A 22,624-nucleotide genomic window follows, 5' to 3' on the forward strand; every position below is an offset into this window, starting at 1 on the left:
GAAGCGCGGGTTTCGCGTACTTCGTCTTTTGTTCGCTGTATCCATGAAAGCCGAGTGCAATGCTGTGGTTGTACCCGCGAGAAGCTGGGAATGTCGTTGGATGGGAATTGATGAATTAGGGATGGCATGGCACCGTGAACGCTTGTTCGCCCTGTCGATTGGGCAGCGGCAACACCAAGGGGCACTTGCCTGGCGCCTGGTACCAGCATCAGGGAGGAAGCATCAAGGCACCGCAACTGCACTGCAAAGTGCAAGCAACAGCGAAGGAAGGCAAGAAGGATGTGGCAGTGGGCAATTGGGAGCAGGCGGTGGCTCGTACGTAAAGTCGTGGGTACTTTGCCCCGTGAGGGGTTGAGGGGCGATGTTCACGTACCGTCGACAAGAGTACTTCGGACTTTGGTCGACCAAGTACCTCACTCCGACGTTTGTCGCGCACCGTTCATCTGCTCCTCCCTTTAGTGGTTGAGTGGCAACAGCGCGGCCTGTGAACACAAGGTGGCACCTGGCATCCGTTTAGCCTCCAACGCTGCAGCTGGCCGCCCTTTGAAACGTTCGTCCGTTTTCAAGCAGCAACCTTGGTTGGAGAGACGCCAAAACGTCCCGTTTCCCGAGGATAGCGCACCATGAATGACAAACTCAATCAACAACTTAGGGGATGCCCGTTGGTGCTTAACAAAACGGCTCTTTAGGTACACGCTAAGCAATCATCTGTCCGAGTCTAAAGGGACCTTGGCTGATAGTGTAATCCATCGTTCTGCGAACTGGAGGCTGTGTTCCTCTGGTCTGCTCGGCGAACGCGAATCTGAACCTCTGAGCCGGAGGCTTTCGGAAAGACAGTTGCGTTGCATCAAATCAGTCTGACCATCCGGCGGGTTTCTGAATAATCTATTTTCTTCCGGCTCATGCTACAGTAGGGATACCTCAATTGGAAGCTGGTAGAGCCATCAGAGCCATATTTGGCAGCATGGAAAACACGATTTCAAACGCATCTGTCAGACGTTGCTGAGGTAATGCCCAGGCCTAGTTGCCCGGCAGGGCCATGGAAGCGAGCTCCTCTAGCCGTACCTGCTTTTGCTTGACTCCATCAGCACCGCCCATTCGGCTTCATGACACGCACTGCGGCGATTGTCTAGGGCCATCTGGCGGTGAACAAACACCTCGTTTGACCACCGTTTGCGATAAAAGCGGGTCTTTCGGGCACTTGGTCCCCGTCCTCCGGTGCCGTGCCTTCCTCCGTCAACTCACGATGGACCTGACTCTGACTCCTTCCAGATGGAAGGACCCCTCTCCTCAGGAAGGAGGTACTGAGGTACGTGTCCTTTTTGCTTACCTAATGGAGGCAGGCACGTTCGGGAGATGCCCAAGGCCTGCGAGGACCTTCCCAGTAGCGAGCACGACAAGCGCAGCAAAACTTGAGCTGTCACCGTCTGACCAGAAGCGCACCGTCTCCACGCTAGCCCAACCACCCACCCCTCCCTCCTCCAACTCTCTCCCAACCCAAACCGTTTTCTCTCATCGAGTGCTTGCTCATGGCACTCGATCAATTCGATGCCCAACCTCTCATCCGTCATCAGTCCACGGATACACAAGCAGCCCATGGAACGAAAGGGAAGAAAAACCAAGGAATGAAGCCCAACGGCGATACAACGATGATGGCGACCGAGTAGTACAGATGACCAACTACCCAAACGTATTTCGTGGCCTGGTCTGGCCTCGCCATGATATCAGACGTACCTGGCCACAGCCAAAGAAACGTCGCCAGCAAAGTCATGGGTGCGCCGTACCCCGGGTCGATATGCCATACGAGGCTAGCCAACTTTTGCCCGTGTCCATCAGCTATTATTCGAGCTTTCCGCCGGGAACGTGCAAAGACAATGGCAGGCCACTGGCAGGCCACAGGCCACACAGGCCGCAGGCCGCAGAACAGACGGCGCCACATGGTCGTGATCATCTTGCGAACCCCCAAAGGGACTAGGTAATCAACGACAACCATTCCACCGTGCCCGCTTCGTCTTCTAGCTGCAGAGCCTAGAAAGTGGCAGACGAGACGGGACGACAGCAGACTTGTTCTCAGCCATCACATCTCCGGCTTCCATCGACTTGGAGCAACGTCATCCTCGAGAACAGCAAGATCGCAACTAGCCTGAGCATCGTCAGCCATACTTAGCCCTACGAAGGATCTTTCAGGTCTGGGGAGACTTACACACCCTCTCAGAACTGGTGTCGGTTCTATCTCAAACACTTGCCTCGGAAAGCCCTTTCACGGGCCTTTGGCCGACATTGTTCCAACGTGCTTCCTTTGCAGGTGCATCCACAGCCGTTTATTACGCATTATTACCTCTGCCCTGCATCTTTCGGCAACGATGGCAGCTCATAATCTGACGACTTACTCGCAGTATTCGCATAGTATTCGTCAAATGCCAATGGAGGCCGCCAGAGTTTCGACATTGGCCTGTGGAGTCGTTAAAGTCGCTGGGTTCTTTGCCCGCTACCAAGGCCGGCATATCTGCAATGTCTCCGAATTCGCCCTCTAGCTCGCCGTGTCATCCAATGTCTATGACTGAGCCAGAGACCGGCGGCCTTCCAGGGTCGCAGTCGACCAGTAACGGCGACCACCGCAAAGTGTGTGCATGACTCCATCCACAGTTCCCAGTCGGGCTCTCTGCATCAACCATCACACAATATCACAAACCATTCGACTTTAAGACCATTCGACTCTCAGGACATGTGTCTTAGCATGCCATCTTCCATCCTCCGTGCTGTTGCATCCCACGCCTTCTCACTCGTGATAAGATCGCCGTCACTACGCGAGGTCGCGTGTCTGTGACCACCAGGAAGATCGGAAGCAGGTACGAACTCTGAGCATCACAGCCCCCAATCTAGAGACAGAGGCGCCCCCTTCTGGATACTTTGTGGGTGAGGGTGAAAACGGCGACCGACATGTGCAAAAACTAGACTCGCAATTTTTTTCGTCCCCTTCCACGTGAAATACACCTTGGACTTGCACTTCTACTACATAAGGAGGGGGTCCGGATCCGCTTGTCATTGGTCCAGGAGACCCAGGAAGAAGAAGAAGAAGACCGTCTCCCGCGAACAAATCAGACGAAAATTGGAACACCTTCTCAACCAGTCAGACAGAGGCTTCATCTGCAGCTAGACAAGTCACAACGAGTAGGAACCCATGGGCGGGAGATTTTCCTGGAGTAGATGCCGCATCGAGGGAGATACGGTGCTCGAATCATGCTGATCGAGATATCCTGGCCAAGGGCATGAATGTCAACGGATAACGACCTCGAACCGCTCTTTGGCGTTGATACTCGGGGATTATGACAGTGATAACCCAGGCACGAGGGGTAGTGAGTGGCTTCTTACCCCTCAGCATCATCACCGAGCTTGACACTTGCCGTTTGTCACTGGTCCTTGGCAGTCAGTCGGTGGTGAAGGGGTTTCACGTTTTAGCGGTCAGCGCCGTCTGGGCCAATAGTTCGAGAGGAACCGAATCGTCCCGTCTCGTCCTGTCTCGTGCGCGAGCGGGCCTAGGTCCGTCTTCTCCACCGCGGATGATCAGCTGGCTGGTGCCGCACTGGTGTGGATATCCGACCAAGTTTAACAGCTTCTGTTAAGACATTTCCTTGTGAGGCTTCGGCATGGCAATCCGTTTCTGGAGCACTCAGTCTCTACTTGTAGTATCTCCAGCACGGCAGCGCCAAAAGCTGCCTTCAGCCTTTGGTCGATCACAACGCTTTCATCCCTCCTTGTTGTGGGTTGTAGCTCGATCGCATTGGTGCGGGGCAACGATCGGCCGTCAGAGATGCAGCAGCCTGCTCGCCCTTGGGGCCAACATGAGCAGTTTCTGCCAGTCAGTCAGACTATCGCTGAGTGAGTGAGGTGAGACTGAAAAGTGAGCGGCCAACGACTTTGAGCTGCGGAACATACCGGTACGCGTCTGCTTTGGATCACCATTTCATGAGCAAAAGAACATGCCGTCTGCTTCGCCATTGCCGAAACTCTTCAGGGAATGGCCTCCAACACTCCCGTGAAAATCTTCAGGAGAAAACCGCTCAAGTTGCGCCACGACAACCGGGAGTTCCCAGGAAACGTTGTGCCAACTATGTGTACCAGTGACACCTTGCTCCAGGGACCCGGCCGATAGCCTATCAACGATGAGATTCGCGAAGTGACTGCCGGGTCAGTTGGAGGGAGGGAATTTTCCCGTTTCTGACCACAAAGCGGATACCGCGCCAACAGATTCCCATTCACGTCTCCAATGACAGCCGCCGGTTACCACCCTCAACTTGTGAAGGGCATGGGATGCCATCCCATCTCTAGGAGTAAAATCCAGGAACTTGTCTGCGGTCGATGACTTTGTCAGTCACCTTGTGGATAAGGTCGATGCATCTTGCAATGCCCAGTTGGCGATCTTTCCAAGGAAACGGCGTTGAGGAAAGAGGCATTTTCGTCGAGAATAGGACAAAGCTCCTGCATAGGCGTAGGCTTAAGCCGGTCCATCGCTAGCTTGCTAGTCTGCGGTTCTCATGGAGCCTGGGCTGTGCTCGAGGTCTATTTTTTGCTGGGACATCGCTGCCTTTTGTGGCGGTGAAGTGCTTCTCGACAACCTTGGCCTGGACAGCTCTCTGATTCCTTACTACAGCTTCCATCCTTGCGATGAGCTGTTCAATTGAGGAAATTCTTGGGCAGCTTTGAGGTCCGAAAGCCTCTCTTTGATGACAGAGTTTCACAGACGCATCCAGACTTCATCAATTCACAATCTCGATGGCAATACCATGATGCCTCCAGGTGACCCTCACGAAGAAACGTAACAGAGTCGAGAGGGGGGATTGAGGGTCTCATGCGCGGGCAACCCCCACCAAGCGAATCGAACCCCGCGATTCCGATCCCATCACATCACATCATCCCACCTGCGCACAGCCGCCGCATCTGATACTGGGCTTACATTCTCCCGCCCGTAACCCCCCTTCTCTTCCGACGTTCACGTCTCCCCCCTCCTTTCTAGAGTGCTGGAGCGCCTCTTGTCTGGGAAGGTCTCCACCGCTGCGTTTATTGGGCGTTCGACAAGCGCCGAGCTGCACGTCTTCACTCCCTCTCCGGTTCTGCATGTCCATTCCCGCACGCGAGCCCGTCTCCCCGGTCTGAGAGACCGGAACATCTACCTTATTTCCTTCTTGTTGCCTTATAGCCTGCTTCCACATATGCGTCTCCTCTCCGATGGTCCTCGGGATGGATGATGGGCATGCTGCTTCGCGAAGCAGAATTGACCAAACACTAAATGGAAGAATATGCCCCCTCCCTTTCCCATCCAAGCGCGGCGGTTGGCATGGCTTCCAGCCAACCGGCTCCTCACGCGAGCTGTATGGCTGACAGTACAGAGGAAGCATATCCGAGGGGTGGTCCTTTTTTACGTAGCATCCGTACAAGTGTACGCTGATCTTCGCCCCGGGGTTATGACTGGCTCTATCTATCCTATCCCAACGACAGGAAGGTTTCCCTTTCCAAAGGGAAGCCTTGCAGTAGGGGGAGAGAGAGATAAAAGGCATGCGTGACTGGGGAATCCGGCATTCTTGTATCGCTAGACTCGGGGCCATTGGTCGGCGGCACGGGATGGACATGCGGTATCAGGCATCCGGAGCCGGATAGATGGCCAGACGGGGCGGCCCATCGAGCGCCTTGCTTTCATCTGCTCCCACCTCTTTGGGTCATGTTGTGACGATGGTCAATGGTACTGGCGGGCCGTCTGGGGGTTTCGTCAACCCTCTCATGGGCGCTAATGGGAATTGGTTATGAGGTAGGCCTGTGAGGTAACACAGCGGCCATCCTCCAGATGGCCGCGTTCGCGACCTACCTGCCGCTGAGCCTGATCTGATAGACAAGAAACCCCGTTGTGACGTGTAAGCACACGATGTATCGGAAGACAGACGGGAGGAGGGGAGCAAGAATTACGAAGCACGAGGCGAAAGGGGGGTTCTCCTGCGCCGCAGAGTACAGAGTCGAGATGCAGGCCTGGGGCGCGGGCGGCCAGGCCAGAAGGTCAGGCCAGGCCGCTTTCCCTTTCCTCTTCTGCCGTCTTGTTGTTTTCCTAAGCTGTCACCAAAGCCTATTTGGTCTCCACTATATGTCTTTTGTGTTAGGCATCCACACATGATTATTGAATTTCTGGGCCAATAGGAGGATCAAATTGAAGTTTTGGACTCTGGAGTGTATCAATTGGTAGGCGGAGAGAAGAGTGCAGTGGGATTGGATGATGGTTGTGTGTGGTGGGTGAGGAGCGTTGAATTGGGAAAGTAAGCTGAGCGAGGATGGTATCTGAATGTGACTTCTGTTTTCTCTGGGTTGGGATACTATCTCATGGACTCTGAACCACGGGACTGTGTTGAGCGTGTCGTGTCGGAGAGGCTTGAAGGTAAGGAAAGGTGAGGACTCATGGGCTTGGGGGGGGGCGAGCCCAGCTTGTCTTGCTTGCCTGGTCTTCTGGGTGGCGAGGCTGGGACCGTCTTACATCAGCTTTTGGGGAGGGATAGGTACTCTGCAGGTAGGTTTTTGAGGGTTGTGTCGTGGGGGAAGGGGGATGGATAGATGGGATTGATTACGGATATTTGTTTTTCTTACATCAGCAACGAAGGGCTTGTAGGTAGTTCGTTTGCAGGCGAGAACCGTGGCGGAGGTCGTCAGGTTTGGATGTTAGTGTCGGCCTGGCCGACGTGATTGCTTTTTGCAGTCGTCAAACGGATCACGTGTGTGCTTTACGGCTATTTTGACATGAGACTGAGGGGGGAGGACGTTGTGGTGTATCATTACGATGAGACTTTTGGGCAGGGCTTAATGGGAATCTGAGAAAAGCTTTGAAAAGGGTCCCTGATAATCATTGGGTCTTGCGGCTTTCGGTGCCTTATGGGTACTTACCCCGTGAACAGTGCAGCAATGTGCAAGAATCGTGATGGTGTGTGTAGGTTAGGATCGAGTCCAGCCCGAGCTGCACTTTTCTAGTCTCGCCTCATTGGGAAGGATGGTGGGAAAGATGGCCAAGGGAGAAGGGGGGCGTTCAGGCTTGGTGGCTTGGTGTTTCGGTGCCTGATTATCAGCGCGTATCGGCGTGTGAAGCAAATGTGCAATTCTGTGATGTGTGAAGGTGTGCAAGATGTAGGAGGCCGAAGGAGAAGTGTAGATATGGATGGCTAGTGAGGCAGATGAGGCAGATGAGGCACCCCTTCGATGTGATGAGGCTAGCTCCTTGAGGCTGCTCTCGTGTGATTGGGTCGTTGTCTTGAGCGAGAAGGATGAGGATGAGGATGAGGCTCCGAGGCAGGCCTGTGGGATGGACCGAGAAGGCGGGATACAGCTTTGGAAGTCAGTCTGCCCGTTTGATAGGTCACCCAGACTGGTCGTTTCCTTTCCCCAATCTCATGGACCTGAGTCGCCTTGTTATGGTTACGATAGATGAAGTAGCTGACGGAGGGATCACGATGGGAGACGGAAGACTTGCCGGACATTACGGCGAGAGCAATCGAAGACCTATCGACTAGCAAGGTGCAGCGTGACCGAGTTGAAGAATCTACCTGACTGCGAGGTCCTGTCCCTTGGCCCAATGCGTTGCTTATCTGTCTGCTACTTGCCTCCTATTTCTGATTTTGATTTGCTCTGGAAGTGTGCTGCTCTTGGGGGAAGCTCCCTTACTATGTATAGTACTACGAGAAAGTGATAGAAGGGGGCGGGCTGGATAGGTTCAGAGTAATGGTTTTGAAGAGTCTCTCGGGTCTACTAGATGTATGTTCTGACTCGTATACCCATATGAGGATACTTAGAGCTAGTGAACCTCCTTGGTTAAGGGTTCTGTCGTCTTTTACGACGAAGGCGTCTCTATCTTAAACAGTAGTGTTGTCGATACGTCGCGGAACATGATCTGCCTCTGTCTGAATAGGATATTCGCTTAGATGACACGGCGTGTTTTGAACCGCCTCAACCCGTTTTTACTATCTTTTTAAAGCCACTATCGTATCCAGACCAGGAGGCTAGGTAGAAAAGTTTAGCGTGCTTCTCCCGATAGTCGTCCGGCTGATAGAAATCCTCGGTCTTTTATATAGTAAGTAGGAGGGTTTGTACTATGGGGGAGATGTATGTGTACTACGATAACAGGGCTTCTAACTACTTAGGTCCTAGAAGAACAACTATGCCATAGGGAGTCTCTCATGCCTTTGTATGTATTCGGACACGTATAAGAGCATCGTAATACCTAGATTTGAGAGATATCATTTGGAAATCAGTACTTATGGTACGTGATAAGATAGATGTGGATAGGTATGAAGCGTTTCCAGACACCGACGTCGCACATCCGTGGAACACATCTCGCAACATGATCTGCCTGAATGCCCAACCGCGGGGCAGAGGGCAATCTTCGTGCTCAAGCTGGCGAGGCTTCCGATCCGAGGGGTCTGCGGCAGGATATTTATAGTGCTACGGCAAAGACGATTGACGAGGCTCGACCTCTCCGAGCACAGGTAAAGGCCTCCGAGACCAAGAGACAGTCTGGTGGGACCGAATTGTTCAACGGTATATTGTTGTCAATATGAGCACAAAACCCTAGACCTCGGTGATGATTGTCATTTCTTCACTGTCTGTCACTTCGGAAGCCTCATTCCCGTCTCTCTATGCCCCCGCTGTAGACGGTCAAAAACGGTGGTGGTGGGTAACGGTTTCCAGATACATCCTCTGACTGAGACTAGCATAGAGCAAGTTCAGCCTCTTCGACTCTTAGTACCCTACCCCTAAGTCGTTGTTGTAGACGAGGAGTATCACATGCGGCTCATCTAGTCCGTCGAACACCCCATGAGGCTTGATAGTCCCTTATTCGAGATGAGACAGCCTGTATGCGAACCCGCGGCACAGACGTCGAAAGAGGAAGGCGACGAGCGTCGCGTCCACAGGCAAACGTTTTGAAATCATAGCCGGGCGATGGAAGGCTACGGGCGAACTCTCGAGTCGGTAAAGTCATGGAAGTTATCATTGTGCCGCCAATGATAGGCGTAGAGGTCACCGAATAGTAGCATGCTGGAGCGTAACTGAAGGTTCGAGGCTACCAAGACCGGGGAGGTGAACACTAAAAGGACGATCTGTTCTGAATGCCTGCTGCCTCGCCTAAATTCCGTTGTGGCAGCAGTCCACGCAGGCTACTCAGACCTGTGTCGAACAAGAACGCATGCCTTCACCGATGTGCAACTCCATGCAGGCGCCTCGTCAATAACCAAAGCTGCCCCGCCGTCTGCCTCGCCGCCAATGCAACGTCGATACCACAGCCTCTTTACTCAACCTGAAGCAAGGCATCTGCCCACCTGCCTCTATGTTTCATTGAGGCTTTCAATCCGCATATACGACCCGCGGCATCCCATCGCGATCCCACTCCCACACCGGCAAATCCAGGTCCACTACAATAGGCTTGTTGACCGTCTTGCCGCCGACGTGCGGATAACTCTTCGCCATGATGGCGCAGTTAACGACGCACGTCTCCCGCCGGCCAAGGCGTCCGGCGAGCGCGGCGACGTCGGTGCGGGGTGATGTCGGATCGCCGCCGAGGCCGCGGGTGCCGAGGCCCGGGTCTGCGGCGGATTCTGACGTCGTTTCGGGGGTAGACGGAGACAGACCGAAAGCTGTCCTCCCCACAGCCTCGTCGGATGCACTCCTCCCCGGGTGCGATCCGTCGTTGCGGAGAGGGTTCCCGCCCTTGATTGTCAGATTCACGAGGGACTGCTTGTTCCCCTGGCCCGGGTCACTCCAGCGCTCGACGCCTTCTTCTTTGAAAGCTGAGCCGCCGCAGCCCAGATCCCAACTTACCCTCTCGACGCCGCGTCCTTCATGGACGTGTCCGCAAACAGCGAGCCGCGGACGGACGCGCCACAAGGCCCGTCTCAGGGCCTCGCATCCCGCTGCGCGCCGGGCGCGGGATTCGTCGCAGTGGGTGTGTGGCGGGGTATGCGTTACCACAACATCTGCTTCGAGGGGAATATCGTCCCATAGCGTGGGTAGATCACTCGCCGCGGCGCCGACGCTGCCGTGCTGAGGGGCGTCGTAGCCGAATGCCCAGAGGCCGTTGCGTGGCGAGTACGGGGAGGCAAAGACTGTGAAGGAGGTGCGTGGTCCTGAGGGGGAAGAGAGGCGGATGGTTGCTGTTTCGTGGTCGAGGTAGGTTATTGAGGGGGAGTTTGTGAGGAGGGCTGCGCAGTCTTGAGGTGATTGTGGTGTCTGGTTGTGGAAGTGGGATCCGTGTTGTGAGTAGAAGTCTGCGTCTAGGGTGATGTCATGGTTCCCTAGACGGCCGTTTGGTCAGTGTTCTGATGTGGAGGGATGAAATGTATATTGCGTCAAGGTGAGGAAGTCTGAGGGGGGACCAACATTGTGCGTACCTGCGACGACGATTTTGGTCTCAAAATCTGCTTTCTCGAGCCATTGGATTGCCTTTGATAACTGGTGATGCCGTCAGTCACACTGTCCAAATAAGGTACATTCAGAAGCAAGCAAACGCCACCGGCGAGTCCATATTTTGTTTATTCTATTGCCGCGATGAACCCAGACACCATCAGAGAGTAGCTCATCTCTCCCCGAGCGCCTCCCACATGGCTCCCGAACGGGTAAGTACCTGAGTCGACAACTGGGAACTTCCTTATTGTCTCTCGCTCTCTCTCCAAATACACTTATAGAAAGGGCACGATTGGGGCACGTACCTCGGAATAGCTGCCCTGGTTGGTCAAGTCCCCCGCGTGGATCAGCACGTCGCCCTTTGGCAACTTGACGGTAGTGTTATGGGTGTCGGAGACGCAGACGAACCGGGTCCTCCGCAGGACCGGCTGGCGTCGTGCTGGCGGCTGCGGCTGCGGGTGGCCAGAGGTGCCGGTATGGTCCATGATCCCGGCGATGTTGGAGGGGTCAGTCATGGACCGGGGGCCGGGCTTGGACGGGCTGTGAGAGGTGCGTAGCGGCCGGCAGATGATGGGGCCGATGGAGAGTTCGGACCGCGTGCGTTGGTGTAATTCGATATTCGATAGACGAGGGTGCGGTGGTACCAGGGCAGATTAGGGGGAGGAGCCGGCAACAGGGCTCGAATTAGGCTATAGGGCCAATTTTGTGCAGATGATGAAGGCCAAGGTATCCGTATTATCCGTATGTATGTGATGTAAGGATTTTCAAGAACAGTATAAAACGAGTACAAAGGCACGTGAGAGGATGGGGGGCCAAGAGAGACGGACTGTCGTAATGAACCGGAATGAGGATGTTTGTGCGCAGTGCTTCACTTGAAACAGGCCGGGATAATTCAACAGCACGAAAAGGCAGCCCGGCACCGGATCGCGCAGGCCGTGCGTTCCGCCTTCCTCCAATCTGTGTTCGTAGCCCAGGATTCCTTCCAGTACCGTGGGCTTCTCAGAGCTTGAAAGCTGGTGCCTTGTAGATGATACGTTTCTTTGTGATTTGTTCCTCAGCGGCCAGATTCGTTCGGAAATTATCAGGAAAGGACGATCTGGATATTCGGGGCCCCCTGCAGTTTCACAGCCAAGGTGCAGAGGAGAAAGTGACGAGAGATAAGATCACGAGCCTGGTCGTTCTTCTAGAAGGAAAAATAGGGGAGGGGTTTCAATGTGTGGAATGGATGAACGTCTGTTCGGTATGACCGCTCTGTGTCATTTCGTGGATGGCGGACCAGAAAGTATTGATGCCTCTAACGTTCGTAGCTAAGGTACGTAGTTGTAGGCTGTATGCAATTGGTTGGGTACGTGGGAAATCATCGGGTGTGGGGCTGGTGGTGTACTTGGGTACCTTCCCATTTCCGTCATGCGAGATCCCAGGAGAAACGAAGCGCCGCCATTGGTTATACCGGCGGTGAAGGGATCTTGTTGACTCGCATCCCCAATTGCACCCAATTTGTGAGGTGAGGTTGGTTGTGAATTCAAGAGAGGCAGGCTTGCTGCGGTGGAAGAAGAAAAGGTCAGCAGCCGGTATTATGCAAATGGCCAGATGGAGAGACAAAACGGTCTGCATGCGAGGGTGGAAAAAGAAAGAAAAGTTTCCGTAATGGGGGGTTTGAAAACGTCTCAGGCGCATATACGAACAGGAAGAGAGAGCATCAGCCACCTTCTCTTCCTCTCGTGAGGATGTCGTGAACTGTGGTACATGTAGCTATGCAGAACAGTAATCCCAGCGGCGAGGAAAGAACTGAAGAGGCAGATGACTGAGAGATTACGTTCACACACCAGAGTCCCCAGGGATAATATGAGCGAAGACTTAAAATTGAGAAATTGAGAAGCAAGAGGCACAGCACACAGACCGTTGAGATTCCTGGTTGGCGGTTTCTGGGATTGATTGCCTGAGCCGGGGCGGCCAGGAGGCGCAAATGACCAGTGCTGGGGGGCTTTGGCCTTGAGGGTCTAGAATGGTGCCAGCACAGTGCGCTTTCCTGATGACAAACTTACATAAGCAAGGAAACAGGGACATTACCTTAGCACAACTATTGCTCGCCTGAGGTTTTGGTTTTGTTCACGCATACATCCACAAACACAAGTACATCTGGGCTGGCATCAACACTTTCGAATAGATTTTTCATCAAAATGATGACGACGTGGATATAAATAAACAAACTCAACAAAAGTCCGATCTCACTGGCGGCCCGAGGGATACTGCGTATGGGTGACGTTGAATTTGGGTCCTGGTTAGCTGAGCTGATCTGGATGGGATGAGCCTGGATTGACAGATGACGATGTCTGGCTTATCACTTATGCTAAGCATATCCGCCATACCAACCATTGCAAGTGCCCGCGGCTGGCATTCCAAAGCCCACGTTCCATTCCAAGCATTGCTGTGCAACACACCCCGTTCTCGGCCGTTCGACCCCATCGTTCTTCAACGGTCCCAGCTCCACCGCAATTACGAGGAACTCACTGTGTTGGAAGACGAGGGGTCACCCTCCTTTTCATTCTATGCATATGGAGTATCCTCACATCGCTTGCGGCTCCGTTGTGGGAACCAGTCGTCAATATCGATTTTGACGACGGGAATAACCTCAATGCTCAACGATCCAAGGGAGGACAGCAAGAGTCCAGCCCAAGAGCAAGCTGTCCGAGCGCAACTGATGCACTGACAGCACTGCATCCCTTCCCTCCACATGTATGGAGTCTGGGAGTATACGCCTGCAGCCTGTCTGCCACTCATCTTTCGGCGTTGCAGCACCTTTGACGGTTTGACCTCCCGTCATGTCTTTCCCTCCCTCTGAATCAACGCCATGCCATTGACACCTTTCTTTGTCTGGTCTGCGATGCAGCGTCAGTGTCACACGAACAACATGTGGGCCGTTGCACGGGACCCCTCTACGTGTCTGGAAACTCTGGATAGACGTCTGGCATCCGTCATTGGCCCTCTAGAGGCAGAGAGGCGCAGACGTCTTGCATTCGCGCGTTTGTCTGTCGGGAGGAAGAAACACACTGGTGACAAGCGCATGTAGCGGTCGTCGTTGGCCTTTGGCATTGTTCTCCAATCAGACGCGGCAAAGCAGCAAGCGCAATGGTCAGGTAGCTAGCTGTATGGTAAGCCAAGGTATGCTGTACTTCGTATACCGGTTATGTGTAGGCAGCTGCTTGCCCCTCCTCCTTCCCCTCATCCACAAACTGTTGATCGAATGACGAGAGTGACATCTCTCTTGCTGACTACCTGATACTTTCCGAGCCAGCCTTTGGGTCCGAGCATATCTGTCATTTTCTGCAGAAACATTTGGGGGAGCCCAAAGGTAAATGCACAGTTGGGACGAAGATTGCCAGATGCAACTCTACTCCCGGCAGCATATCTTGTTAATCTTATCCGTAATACGGTGCCAGTCTCCCCCTCTCCCTCTTCTCATTCTTAACAGAAAAAACCCCTCCAATATCTCACGGCCTGCATTGGTCCAGAACTCTTCTCCCCTTTCTTATTCGCTGCCTTCAGCCACTTCTGGTGCTTTTTTCTTCCTATCAGCGACCGCGGCTCCCCGAAAGAGGGAATCCCACGCCTTGCACATGTGGGTCTTTTCTCTCCTGGATTGCGCTGGGGTCTGACCAACCAACTTCCTCAGACTAGAAGGGGCTAGTTTATATATGGATTAGCTCCAACAGACCGAAAAATATGTACTGCTGCAATTGGGGTGAACCTCAAAATTGTGGCACTGCCTTACGCACTGTGCATTTTGTGTGCGACTGTGCGACTGTGCGGCCTTCCTCCACTTCTCTCCTCTCCCATCCACTTCATTCACTCCCCCCCGTCTTTGTCCATTGTCTCGCTTTTGTGTCTCTCTTCCTTTTTGTTGCGTTGCTCTGCACTCCGGCACTGTGGAATCCACGCTGAGAGCGGCCACCAGCAGAGACAGAGAGAGGAGACTGGACGCCATACACACCAAACAGCTCTCGTCAAACCACCACCACCTCCGTCCACCACCGCACTCGCCGCTGCGAATGGCCTCCCGCTGAAAGGCCCTCTCCTCTATACTATTTTCCCCATTTCGATTCGACAGCCCTTTTACCACGTACCACCTTCGTTGTTCCTTCTCCCGACCCCGTCCTCCGGTCGCTACATCCCGCCTTGACGCTACTTCTACTCGCTTTCCTTTGTTTCGACACACACTCAGGCGACCCTGACCCTGATCGTCCTGCCCAGACCTTTTCTTACCGTCGCGCTTCGTGAGCGCCTCCTAATAATCCGCTTTGCCGGAAGAGCTACCAACACCACGCTAGACGCAAAGCCGGCGACCCAATCCCAATCTCCCGCTCTCGTCCAACAGCGCCGCCAGCTCCAGCTTCACTTGTTCACTGCCATTGTTGCAGCACCGCCATCTCATCTCGTCGTCCTTGGCCCGACACACATCACGAGACCAGCCTTGCTGCTGGACACGACGACAACCTCCTCCCAGTCCACATACACCCAGAGTCTGGAGGTTGCTGTCCCTCCAGCTCTCCGGACTACGCGATGGCCGCCATGTCCGCCGCGTCAGCGACGGCCAACACAATCACGCCCCCGAGCAGCAGCCACGGAAACGGAGGTGCATGGAATAACTACACAACAACAGACACAGAGGTAAGATAGCTACAGTCCTGGCGACACGGCAATTTTCTTGCAATTCTTTTTCCGATTGGCCTCGGCCAGGCTGCTCGCGAGTAAATATGCTGACAAGGTCTTGCAGAACCTCCAAAACAAGAGGTCTCTCGATAGAACCGATCAAAACAGCCGGCCACCCCTATCGCAAAACGGCAGCTCCGCCAATATTTACGAATACGGCTTCGAGCCTCTGCCTCCCCCACGAAAAAAGGCTTCCAACGACAACATATCTCTGACAAAAAGCACAAGATCATGGGACAGGACAAACCGCCGTGACCATGACACGTCGAAATCGGGCAACTTTGCGGACGATGTTTTCGGGGGGAAAGTTGGATCTGACGAGAAGCGGGCGACAAATGACATACCTGTCTCCGACGATGACAAGTGGATTCACCGGGACAAGCTGGCCAAGATTGAGAGTCAGGAGCTCCAGGCTGCAGGCATTGTCTTGCCGAGGGCGCGTGCGAGCAGCAAACCGCGCAGAGGCCGTAGCGAGGAGAAGCTCAACGGGAGCTCCAGGAGGACCACATCCGCCCCGCCAGACGATGAAATTCCTCTGCCGAGATCTAGGAAAAGTTCAATTTCGCCGGAAAGCAGAGTCCCGGAAGAGACTTTGCCGGACATGGATTTACCTAGCTGGGATCTTCGGCGGCCCGAGGAAATCGCTGTCGAAGGAGACGACGCCTACTGGACTTCCATTAGTGACAAGAACAAAAGCGGCTCCAAGATTCCTGTCGCCAAGGCTAGCCCAGCCCCCATCCCCGAGTATTACTTGGAGAGGAATGCGCCCTCTGGACGAAGACGAAGCGGCGGTAGCGAGCTCGAGACGATAGCCTACCCGAAACCGAGGCCGAGGAGCGGTAGCGCCAACACGCTCGGCGCGACATCAACGTTGGCACCCGCAAAGCGCAACAACACCGACATCTCTCCCCGAAAAGGCAGCGGCACCTCCAGCACCACCAGGAAGACCTCGACTCAGATCAAGGGTGGTGGAAAGACCAAGACACGTGGTGGCAAGGATTCTACGAGCAGCATATCTGGGAACAGACCGACAACGCGATCCGGAGAACTGTCTCCCGGTGTCAAGAAGCCAGAGGGCGACCCGCCATGGATGGTCGGATCCTACCGTCCTGACCCTCGTCTGCCGCCTGATCAACAACTACTCCCGACGGTCGCCAAGCGTCTGCAGCAGGAGCAATGGGAACGGGAGGGCAAATATGGAAGCATCTACGACAAGGAGTTCCGTCCACTCACGGCAGACGGTCTCCTAAAGCCACCCGAAGCTGGATCAAGCACTACACCCCCGGAAGAAGAGAAGCAGGAGCAAGACGAGTGGCCGCTGAGAGGTGACGCTCCCAAAAGCCCAACGGCGCAGAGCCCCACGTCGCCGAGCATCAAGCAGACCAACTCGTACTCGACCATGCCCAAAATCTCCGATAAACCCCAGACTAGCCCGCTGCCGAGCCCTCGTGGCCCACTGAGCCCGACCATGCAACCCCAGCAGCCCGCCGAGACCCAGACCGTCGTCCGCGTACCCGAGCAACCTTCCGCTGCGGCCAACATGTCCATGGGCGGCGAAAAGAAGAAGAAGAGCGGAGGCTGCGGCTGCTGTCTCGTCATGTGAACGGTCGCTACCATGTATCCAGCCTCGCTCGACTTTGCCATCCACCCCCGTATATCCCGTGTCTGCATCACACCAACATACCCCCTTTTCCAACCGCGAGGCGAGCCTCCGACGACGTTATGAGTCTCTTAATTCCATTCACAGCATCGGCCCATCAATTAGATGTATTTATCGAAATATTCTCACCAGACAACTGCACTTTCTTTCGGAGGCAATGCACTTGAGAGCAGCACCGCGGTCCAAGTTTTTCTTTGTTACCCTACCGAGCGTCCTCCAGAAGCTTCGCCACTCAGCGACAACCGTATCCCCGATCCGACGTGTGCGCGTCACCTGATAGTTATGGAGGTTCTGTGGAAGACGCGCCGAGTGACGGGGATTTTGTGTTTTAGAAGCTGTACTGCGAACCAGAACGGAGAGGAGCTTGTTTATTGAATATCCAAACATTCATGGACTGTGTTCCGGCAGAGCCGTGGTTCACATCCAAAAAATCGAAAGGCAGTTGAGGAGGCCGGGGTGTCTTATCCCCATCCTCACTCATCAAGACTTGCCCCAGTACTATTCCCCCTCGGTTATCAAAAAAATGTATAATCGTTAGCGATTGCACCCAGAAAAATTGTCAACTTTTTTGAACATCCACATATACTTGCTCCTTGGTTTCTCTTCTCTGCGCAATGTGTTTTTTTTTCCATGTCGCCAGGCGTTTTTTTACTATTGTATTTCTCCATGCCTGGCGTTTGCTTCTTTCGTTTTCAGAATGGGGAGTTTCGGGCATCCGTGTTTATTGCTAGTCGCGTTGAGGTTGGTGATTTTGCGTGAGGAAAGCAGGATGATGTGTGGGAAGAGGGGGGTTTAGCGGAGAGGATGGTCATGCCGGGTGTAGAGACAGGCTCGTGTCGTGGTGGAGGTGACGATTGATGGACGAAGAGGGAGGTGAAGAGAGGGAAGGGTGGAGTTGAGAGAGAAGGGAGGGAAGGGCGAGAGGCGTAGGCACCGGTGCGGATTTATATATAATTGATACCCCAATCCACGTTCCGCCGGTGGCCGAGGCGCGGTTGAAGGGGGATGAGATGAGAGAGGGTGTTTTGCTGAGTTTGAGTTTGAGCTGGTTGTGTTTGGACAGGTGTTCTAGAGAGGGAGAGAGGTGTAAAGATGATGCTTAGAGAGGTAGGGGAGCGTACTTCAAAATCAAGCCTTTATCATACATATTGATCCTCGCGGTATCAGCGTCGTCTAATGGGTTCCTGCTATCGCCCAAAGTGACATATCGGGATTCTTATCAGAGAAGGAGAAGGGAAGGCGAAAGGTAACAAGTCATGCCTCTGACCGGGCTGGAACAGCGCACTTCTTGATTGAAGCCACTCTTGACTTTATTCAAGTATCTGTTTTCAGTTTAATCAGCCTGGGAATCTGCGCATACACAGTTGAGCTTTCGCGCCTGCTGTGTGGGGGATGGAGTTGAGTGGTGATGTGTAGCCTTGCTGGGAGGCAGAAGGGAGACGGAAGGTGGAAGGAGGCTCCAGGTGTGGTTGCCTGGTGCTCTGAAGTAATTTGCCGAGATATAGTATGTATGTGATCATGATAAACTCGCCGTGATGCTTGCCTCATTGTAGACGCCTCGTTAACCCTAGAATGGTACCTTCCTCTCGAGAAGACTCATTACCGAATCCAGACCTTGAACTGAGTCTTTGAGGCGTATTAAAAGGACAACTCTCTGCGCTGGATTGCTAAGCTTCTTTGCTTGAGCAGAGAACCTGCAGCTTTTTCCATCTTGTAGAAGCAAGGTGATTGAGCGACTCGAGTGCTGGCAGCTTGGAGTGTAGGGCGGCTGGTATGTTCCGATCTCATTCCGTGATGAAATTTCCCTTGTGCAAAGACATGGTGGAAAGAGCCGGAGATATCGTGCCGCTGCTTGTTTTTGATGGTCCGCCCTTTCGGTGGTTTCATAGCGGAATATACGAAGTGCGACAAGGCGTGGTTGAAACCCTTGGCCGTTGACCTTGAGGAGTGCGTAGTGCTTAGGTTCCCATAATATGAAGAGAGCTTAACGCCATTATTGGGAAACGAATCGGCCAAGTACCTGCGCAACCATGCTCTGGTTTCTTGTGTAGAACCAGAGCCACTGATGCCAAAGAATGTGGCTGGTAGTCCAGAGCTTGGGACTTGTGCAGAGGATGGCTCCCTTTTAAGGGCATTTAGTTGCCTCTTAGAGAGAGTCGAGGTAGGAAGGAGGGGACTTTCCTTAAGCCTCGACCTGGTGAGAAGGTCAATACGCCACACAAGATAGTCTGTTGATCAGGATATCTGAATCAAGCTGTTCAACGATTTCAAAGTACGTTAAACTTGACAAACTTCTTTGAGAACAGGGTATCCGGATTAAATGTCTTCTCATTCGAAATCTAGTCCCATAGTGTTCTACCCGGTTCGACCAGGAAACCAGCCTTGGCTATGTATCTTGCTATCTGTAATACCATTCTCTGCCCCATAGACTGACAATGATTGTCACGCGTAAGCAGGGGTTACACTTAGCTTCAGGGATTCGTCGACCCAAATACCAATCTCAATCATCACAACAGGAACACCTTCCCCCGCTAATCACCCGCGTACCAGTAGAGCTTTCCGCAAGCCTCCGTGTAGTCAGGCTCTCCATTTTCCTCTAGAAAAAGCTGACCATCCTGGCTCCTATTCCTGAGTACGATCCATTTCCCTGGGAGCACCGTCTTCAGCGCCGGACACGCCACATGACGTTTCTTGTGAGGGAGTCTCATCCGTCTCATCCTCGGCGACCACAATATGGCTCCCGATAAGCTGGACTTTAAGCCCTTTCGCGAGCTTTTTCAAGGCATCCACAGGTTGGAGACCTTCACCCGCCGCAGTGCGGCAAGCTGGACTGAGAGCCACAAGAGTGCCCAACGATGAGCTTTTGAGGTCTCTATAATTTGAATCTGAGCCTCCCGTAGAGTAAATGATGGTAATGACGAGGAGCACTGCTGCAGCCGCGATCTCGGCTACGAGCAACATCACCCAAGGCCATGTTATCTTCACGTATGTGGCCATCGTTGTCGCCCGCCCAGGAACATTGAACACACCCATCGTCCATTGACCGTAGGGCCGGTACATTCTAATCCTAAATCTCGTATCAGCTGGGGCATAAGATCACAAACAGAGTAGAAACACCCCATGTCTGGACGTACGAGGCAGATACTAAAGTGGCAACGTTTTCGTATATATTTTTGAGGCAAAGTTCTCGAAGTTCGAGGTTTAGTATGTTGCTTCGCGAGAACAGGACCGCTTCATGAAGTGTACTGATGACTTGAAAACCTTGAACGTGTTGTGGAAGAGACCCGCTAGTATCAGGGGCCATCGAAACGAATGCAAAGCCTGCGAAGAAGCTCCTCATTGCCTGAGAGATCTCTTCCATCGCACGATAATTCGTGCTGAAAACTGCGGCTTCATTTCGAACCAGCTTGGTTGCAGAACCTACACGTTGAGTGGGATCCCGGAGGCTTAAAATTTCATCTCCGCGGTCAGGGCTGGTACTGCATGCCCACGATCGATTTAGAACCAATGATTGGCAATCCATATCGAGAAATGCCTGGCCATCTTGGCCAACGGGTTCGGTGAACGTGTCTTCGATTAGAGTACGTTCCCTGCCCAGCTGAACTGTGGTGTTATAAGATTGCACACACAGGTGGAAGAGAACTTCGACGGCCTCATGCTTAATACTGTGGACGTGATCAAGTGCCTCCTGCCATGTTCTTTTTGGACCTTTGTATGTAGACATCCACCAAGTCTTGTCAGACTCAGTCAGCATTGGTGCAGTGTAAATCAGAAAGAAGGATGCGATTCTTGCTCGAAGCAGAGCTGGGTTGTGTTGGAACGCAAACGTATGGTTGCCGTTCAGTATGTCTGTGAACAATGCTGCTTTGCTCTGATGGTCGAAATCAAAGCCACCGGGTAGCGAAACTTTCCATACACTGCTGTTTGGAAGGATCCTGTCGGCTAATATCGGAGTTTCTGTCATTCTTCCATCTTCAAATTTCTCAGCTTTTAAAGAAGATGTTATGTTTGCCAACTTTACACACACCCCAAGAGATTGATACTTATCGAACGTGCAGTTGCTCGTGGAACAAAAGGTTGCGTGAGTATCGATGGCGGCATACGGTAACGGTTTCTGAAAATTCTCATAATCTAGGAAGCTAGTTTGATAACTGGCGAAGCGGATTGCTGACTCAAGCTTATCTCTGGGATACATGAGATCTCGGACTGCTTGCGTAGTAGCCTGGCTTCCTGTTGCTTCTTTTGCGACGAGCATTTCTTCTTGTGAGTATTTGATAGACAATTGTGTAATTGGCGATGTCAGAGCACTGATCGCGGTGAGGAGCGCCCCAAGAACCACAAAATGCCGGAATCGGAAACGCGACAGTAGTATCAAAGAGCCCCATGCTCCTCGGCTTGCTTGATCTATCAGTTCGAAATCGTAGAGAGATCGAGGTACACCATTCGCATTCAACCAGGCCCATTGTGACTGGCTGATGCAAGCGCAAACGGATACCATGAAGGCAGCCTTCGCTAAGGTGGTGAATAATGCGAGGAAAGAGTTTAGTGTAGCCTCGAACGGCCACTTCGGTTGCACTTGCGAATCATACTTGAGAAGCACGACAATGATGACTTGATATCCGAGATCAGCAATCGGAACTTTCCAAAGGGCATTGATACTTACCGCCTATGAGAAGTGTACTCAGTACGATGCAGGCTATCTCGAGAGCCCATATTTTCCAAGTCGGCTTCAAGGTCTCCGTGGCTCTCTTGGCTGCATCGAGCCTTTCGGCACTAGCACTCGTAGGTTGTGGGCCTTCGTCAGGTCCTTCTGGTGTCTGTTGTGCACTTGGGTGAGTGGTGACACTGATGGGTTTTCGCCGGATCCCCGCGCCGGGAATCGAGAGGTCTTCGTGCTGGTGTGTGTCAAGATTGATGCCGTAGTTTTCGTGAGGTGAGATTGGGCTTATCTCACTCGCCATGATCTCGGCTTCGTGGCTCAACATTGTCCATTCATGAGTCTGGGCGGCAGAAGGTGGGTGAGATAATGGAGGCGGACTTTGCGGACGACGCGATACCGACCGATTCACCTCACTTACCTTATCCGGAGAGCACTGGTCAGAGGATATCATCGGAACTCGCTGCTGAAGATGAGCTTCCGTAGACATAGCTTGAGATGGTTCTTCGTTGGCCTGCATGACTGATGAGAAGATAAGATGCAGGACAATGAATCTTGCTTCAGCTGGAAGAGAAAAGCAGCTTGTGGATCACAGCTCTGCACGAATATAGGCTCTTAAATGTTCATGGTTGGCCCAACGCCGAGCCTGATGAGGATGGGGCGCCGTGACACTCGAGATTCCAAGTCAGTGCATAGATCGCCTCCATGAGTATCCCGCTCTTCTAGTCAGTATACGTAAGCCCGGCTCGCTTGATGTAGTTCGTGCGCTGCCAACACGGCTATTCGGTGACACCGGCCCCGGCTTACGGTAGTGCCAGTCTCCAGATGCCTCTGTGACAAGGCAGAAGATCTTCCTGGCGTAAAGTCATTGGTAGTGTCATATGCTTACATTTCGACCTGGTCCGTGTTACCATTACATGTTGTGTTTTCTATAAGTCAACATACCCACTTCCTGGCACCCCCCTGTTTCTGGCACCACAAAAACGATGGGATCACAACCCAACCTCCTCATTACTATTAACTATTGATCCTCAACCACACCCACTACAATACAGCTGCCAGCCTCACTAGGGCATTCAGAGTCGCTGGATTCAGCCGTGATAACCTCCTTTTCACCCGCTTCGATTTGAGCCCGATGGATATCCCTGATGTTCGCGAACTTCGTATTGGGATCG

At 53.1% G+C, this 22,624-nt stretch overlaps 8 protein-coding genes across 8 annotated transcripts; 3 read left to right on the forward strand and 5 right to left on the reverse strand.

Annotated features, from left to right (window-relative positions):
- Positions 1-1,333: 1,333 nt before the first annotated feature.
- CTAM01_13889 (uncharacterized protein) lies at positions 1,334-1,975 on the forward strand (the record flags this gene model as incomplete). The annotated part of the gene is made up of 1 exon (XM_060529891.1): positions 1,334-1,975. The coding sequence occupies one exon, from the start codon at positions 1,334-1,336 to the stop codon at positions 1,973-1,975; it is 642 nt and encodes a 213-aa protein (XP_060375550.1).
- Positions 1,976-2,077: 102 nt separating this feature from the next.
- On the reverse strand, positions 2,078-2,504 carry CTAM01_13890 (uncharacterized protein; the record flags this gene model as incomplete). The annotated part of the gene is made up of 2 exons (XM_060529892.1): positions 2,078-2,143; positions 2,391-2,504. The coding sequence occupies 2 exons, from the start codon at positions 2,502-2,504 to the stop codon at positions 2,078-2,080; spliced, it is 180 nt and encodes a 59-aa protein (XP_060375551.1).
- Positions 2,505-3,700: 1,196 nt separating this feature from the next.
- CTAM01_13891 (uncharacterized protein) lies at positions 3,701-4,125 on the forward strand (the record flags this gene model as incomplete). The annotated part of the gene is made up of 2 exons (XM_060529893.1): positions 3,701-3,859; positions 3,943-4,125. Coding segments are annotated over 2 exons (342 nt in total), but the record flags the coding sequence as incomplete, so codon positions are not given.
- A 785-nt stretch (positions 4,126-4,910) lies between these two features.
- On the reverse strand, positions 4,911-5,627 carry CTAM01_13892 (uncharacterized protein; the record flags this gene model as incomplete). Its single annotated transcript, XM_060529894.1, has 1 exon — positions 4,911-5,627. One exon carries the CDS (start codon positions 5,625-5,627, stop codon positions 4,911-4,913), a length of 717 nt encoding a protein of 238 aa, XP_060375553.1.
- A 1,339-nt stretch (positions 5,628-6,966) lies between these two features.
- Positions 6,967-7,398, reverse strand: CTAM01_13893 (uncharacterized protein; the record flags this gene model as incomplete). Its single annotated transcript, XM_060529895.1, has 1 exon — positions 6,967-7,398. A coding segment is annotated over one exon (432 nt), but the record flags the coding sequence as incomplete, so codon positions are not given.
- A 1,968-nt stretch (positions 7,399-9,366) lies between these two features.
- CTAM01_13894 (calcineurin-like phosphoesterase) lies at positions 9,367-10,937 on the reverse strand (the record flags this gene model as incomplete). The annotated part of the gene is made up of 3 exons (XM_060529896.1): positions 9,367-10,313; positions 10,410-10,470; positions 10,728-10,937. The coding sequence occupies 3 exons, from the start codon at positions 10,935-10,937 to the stop codon at positions 9,367-9,369; spliced, it is 1,218 nt and encodes a 405-aa protein (XP_060375555.1).
- A 4,045-nt stretch (positions 10,938-14,982) lies between these two features.
- Positions 14,983-16,735, forward strand: CTAM01_13895 (uncharacterized protein; the record flags this gene model as incomplete). Its single annotated transcript, XM_060529897.1, has 2 exons — positions 14,983-15,090; positions 15,197-16,735. The coding sequence occupies 2 exons, from the start codon at positions 14,983-14,985 to the stop codon at positions 16,733-16,735; spliced, it is 1,647 nt and encodes a 548-aa protein (XP_060375556.1).
- Positions 16,736-19,414: 2,679 nt separating this feature from the next.
- Positions 19,415-21,969, reverse strand: CTAM01_13896 (uncharacterized protein; the record flags this gene model as incomplete). Its single annotated transcript, XM_060529898.1, has 4 exons — positions 19,415-19,859; positions 20,896-21,403; positions 21,456-21,792; positions 21,871-21,969. The coding sequence occupies 4 exons, from the start codon at positions 21,967-21,969 to the stop codon at positions 19,415-19,417; spliced, it is 1,389 nt and encodes a 462-aa protein (XP_060375557.1).
- Between the last annotated feature and the right edge of the window lie 655 nt (positions 21,970-22,624).

The sequence above is a fragment of the Colletotrichum tamarilloi genome (genome assembly GCF_030869305.1).
Source record: "Colletotrichum tamarilloi strain Tom-12 chromosome Unknown Scaffold_107.1, whole genome shotgun sequence".
Classification (NCBI taxonomy): domain Eukaryota; kingdom Fungi; phylum Ascomycota; class Sordariomycetes; order Glomerellales; family Glomerellaceae; genus Colletotrichum; species Colletotrichum tamarilloi.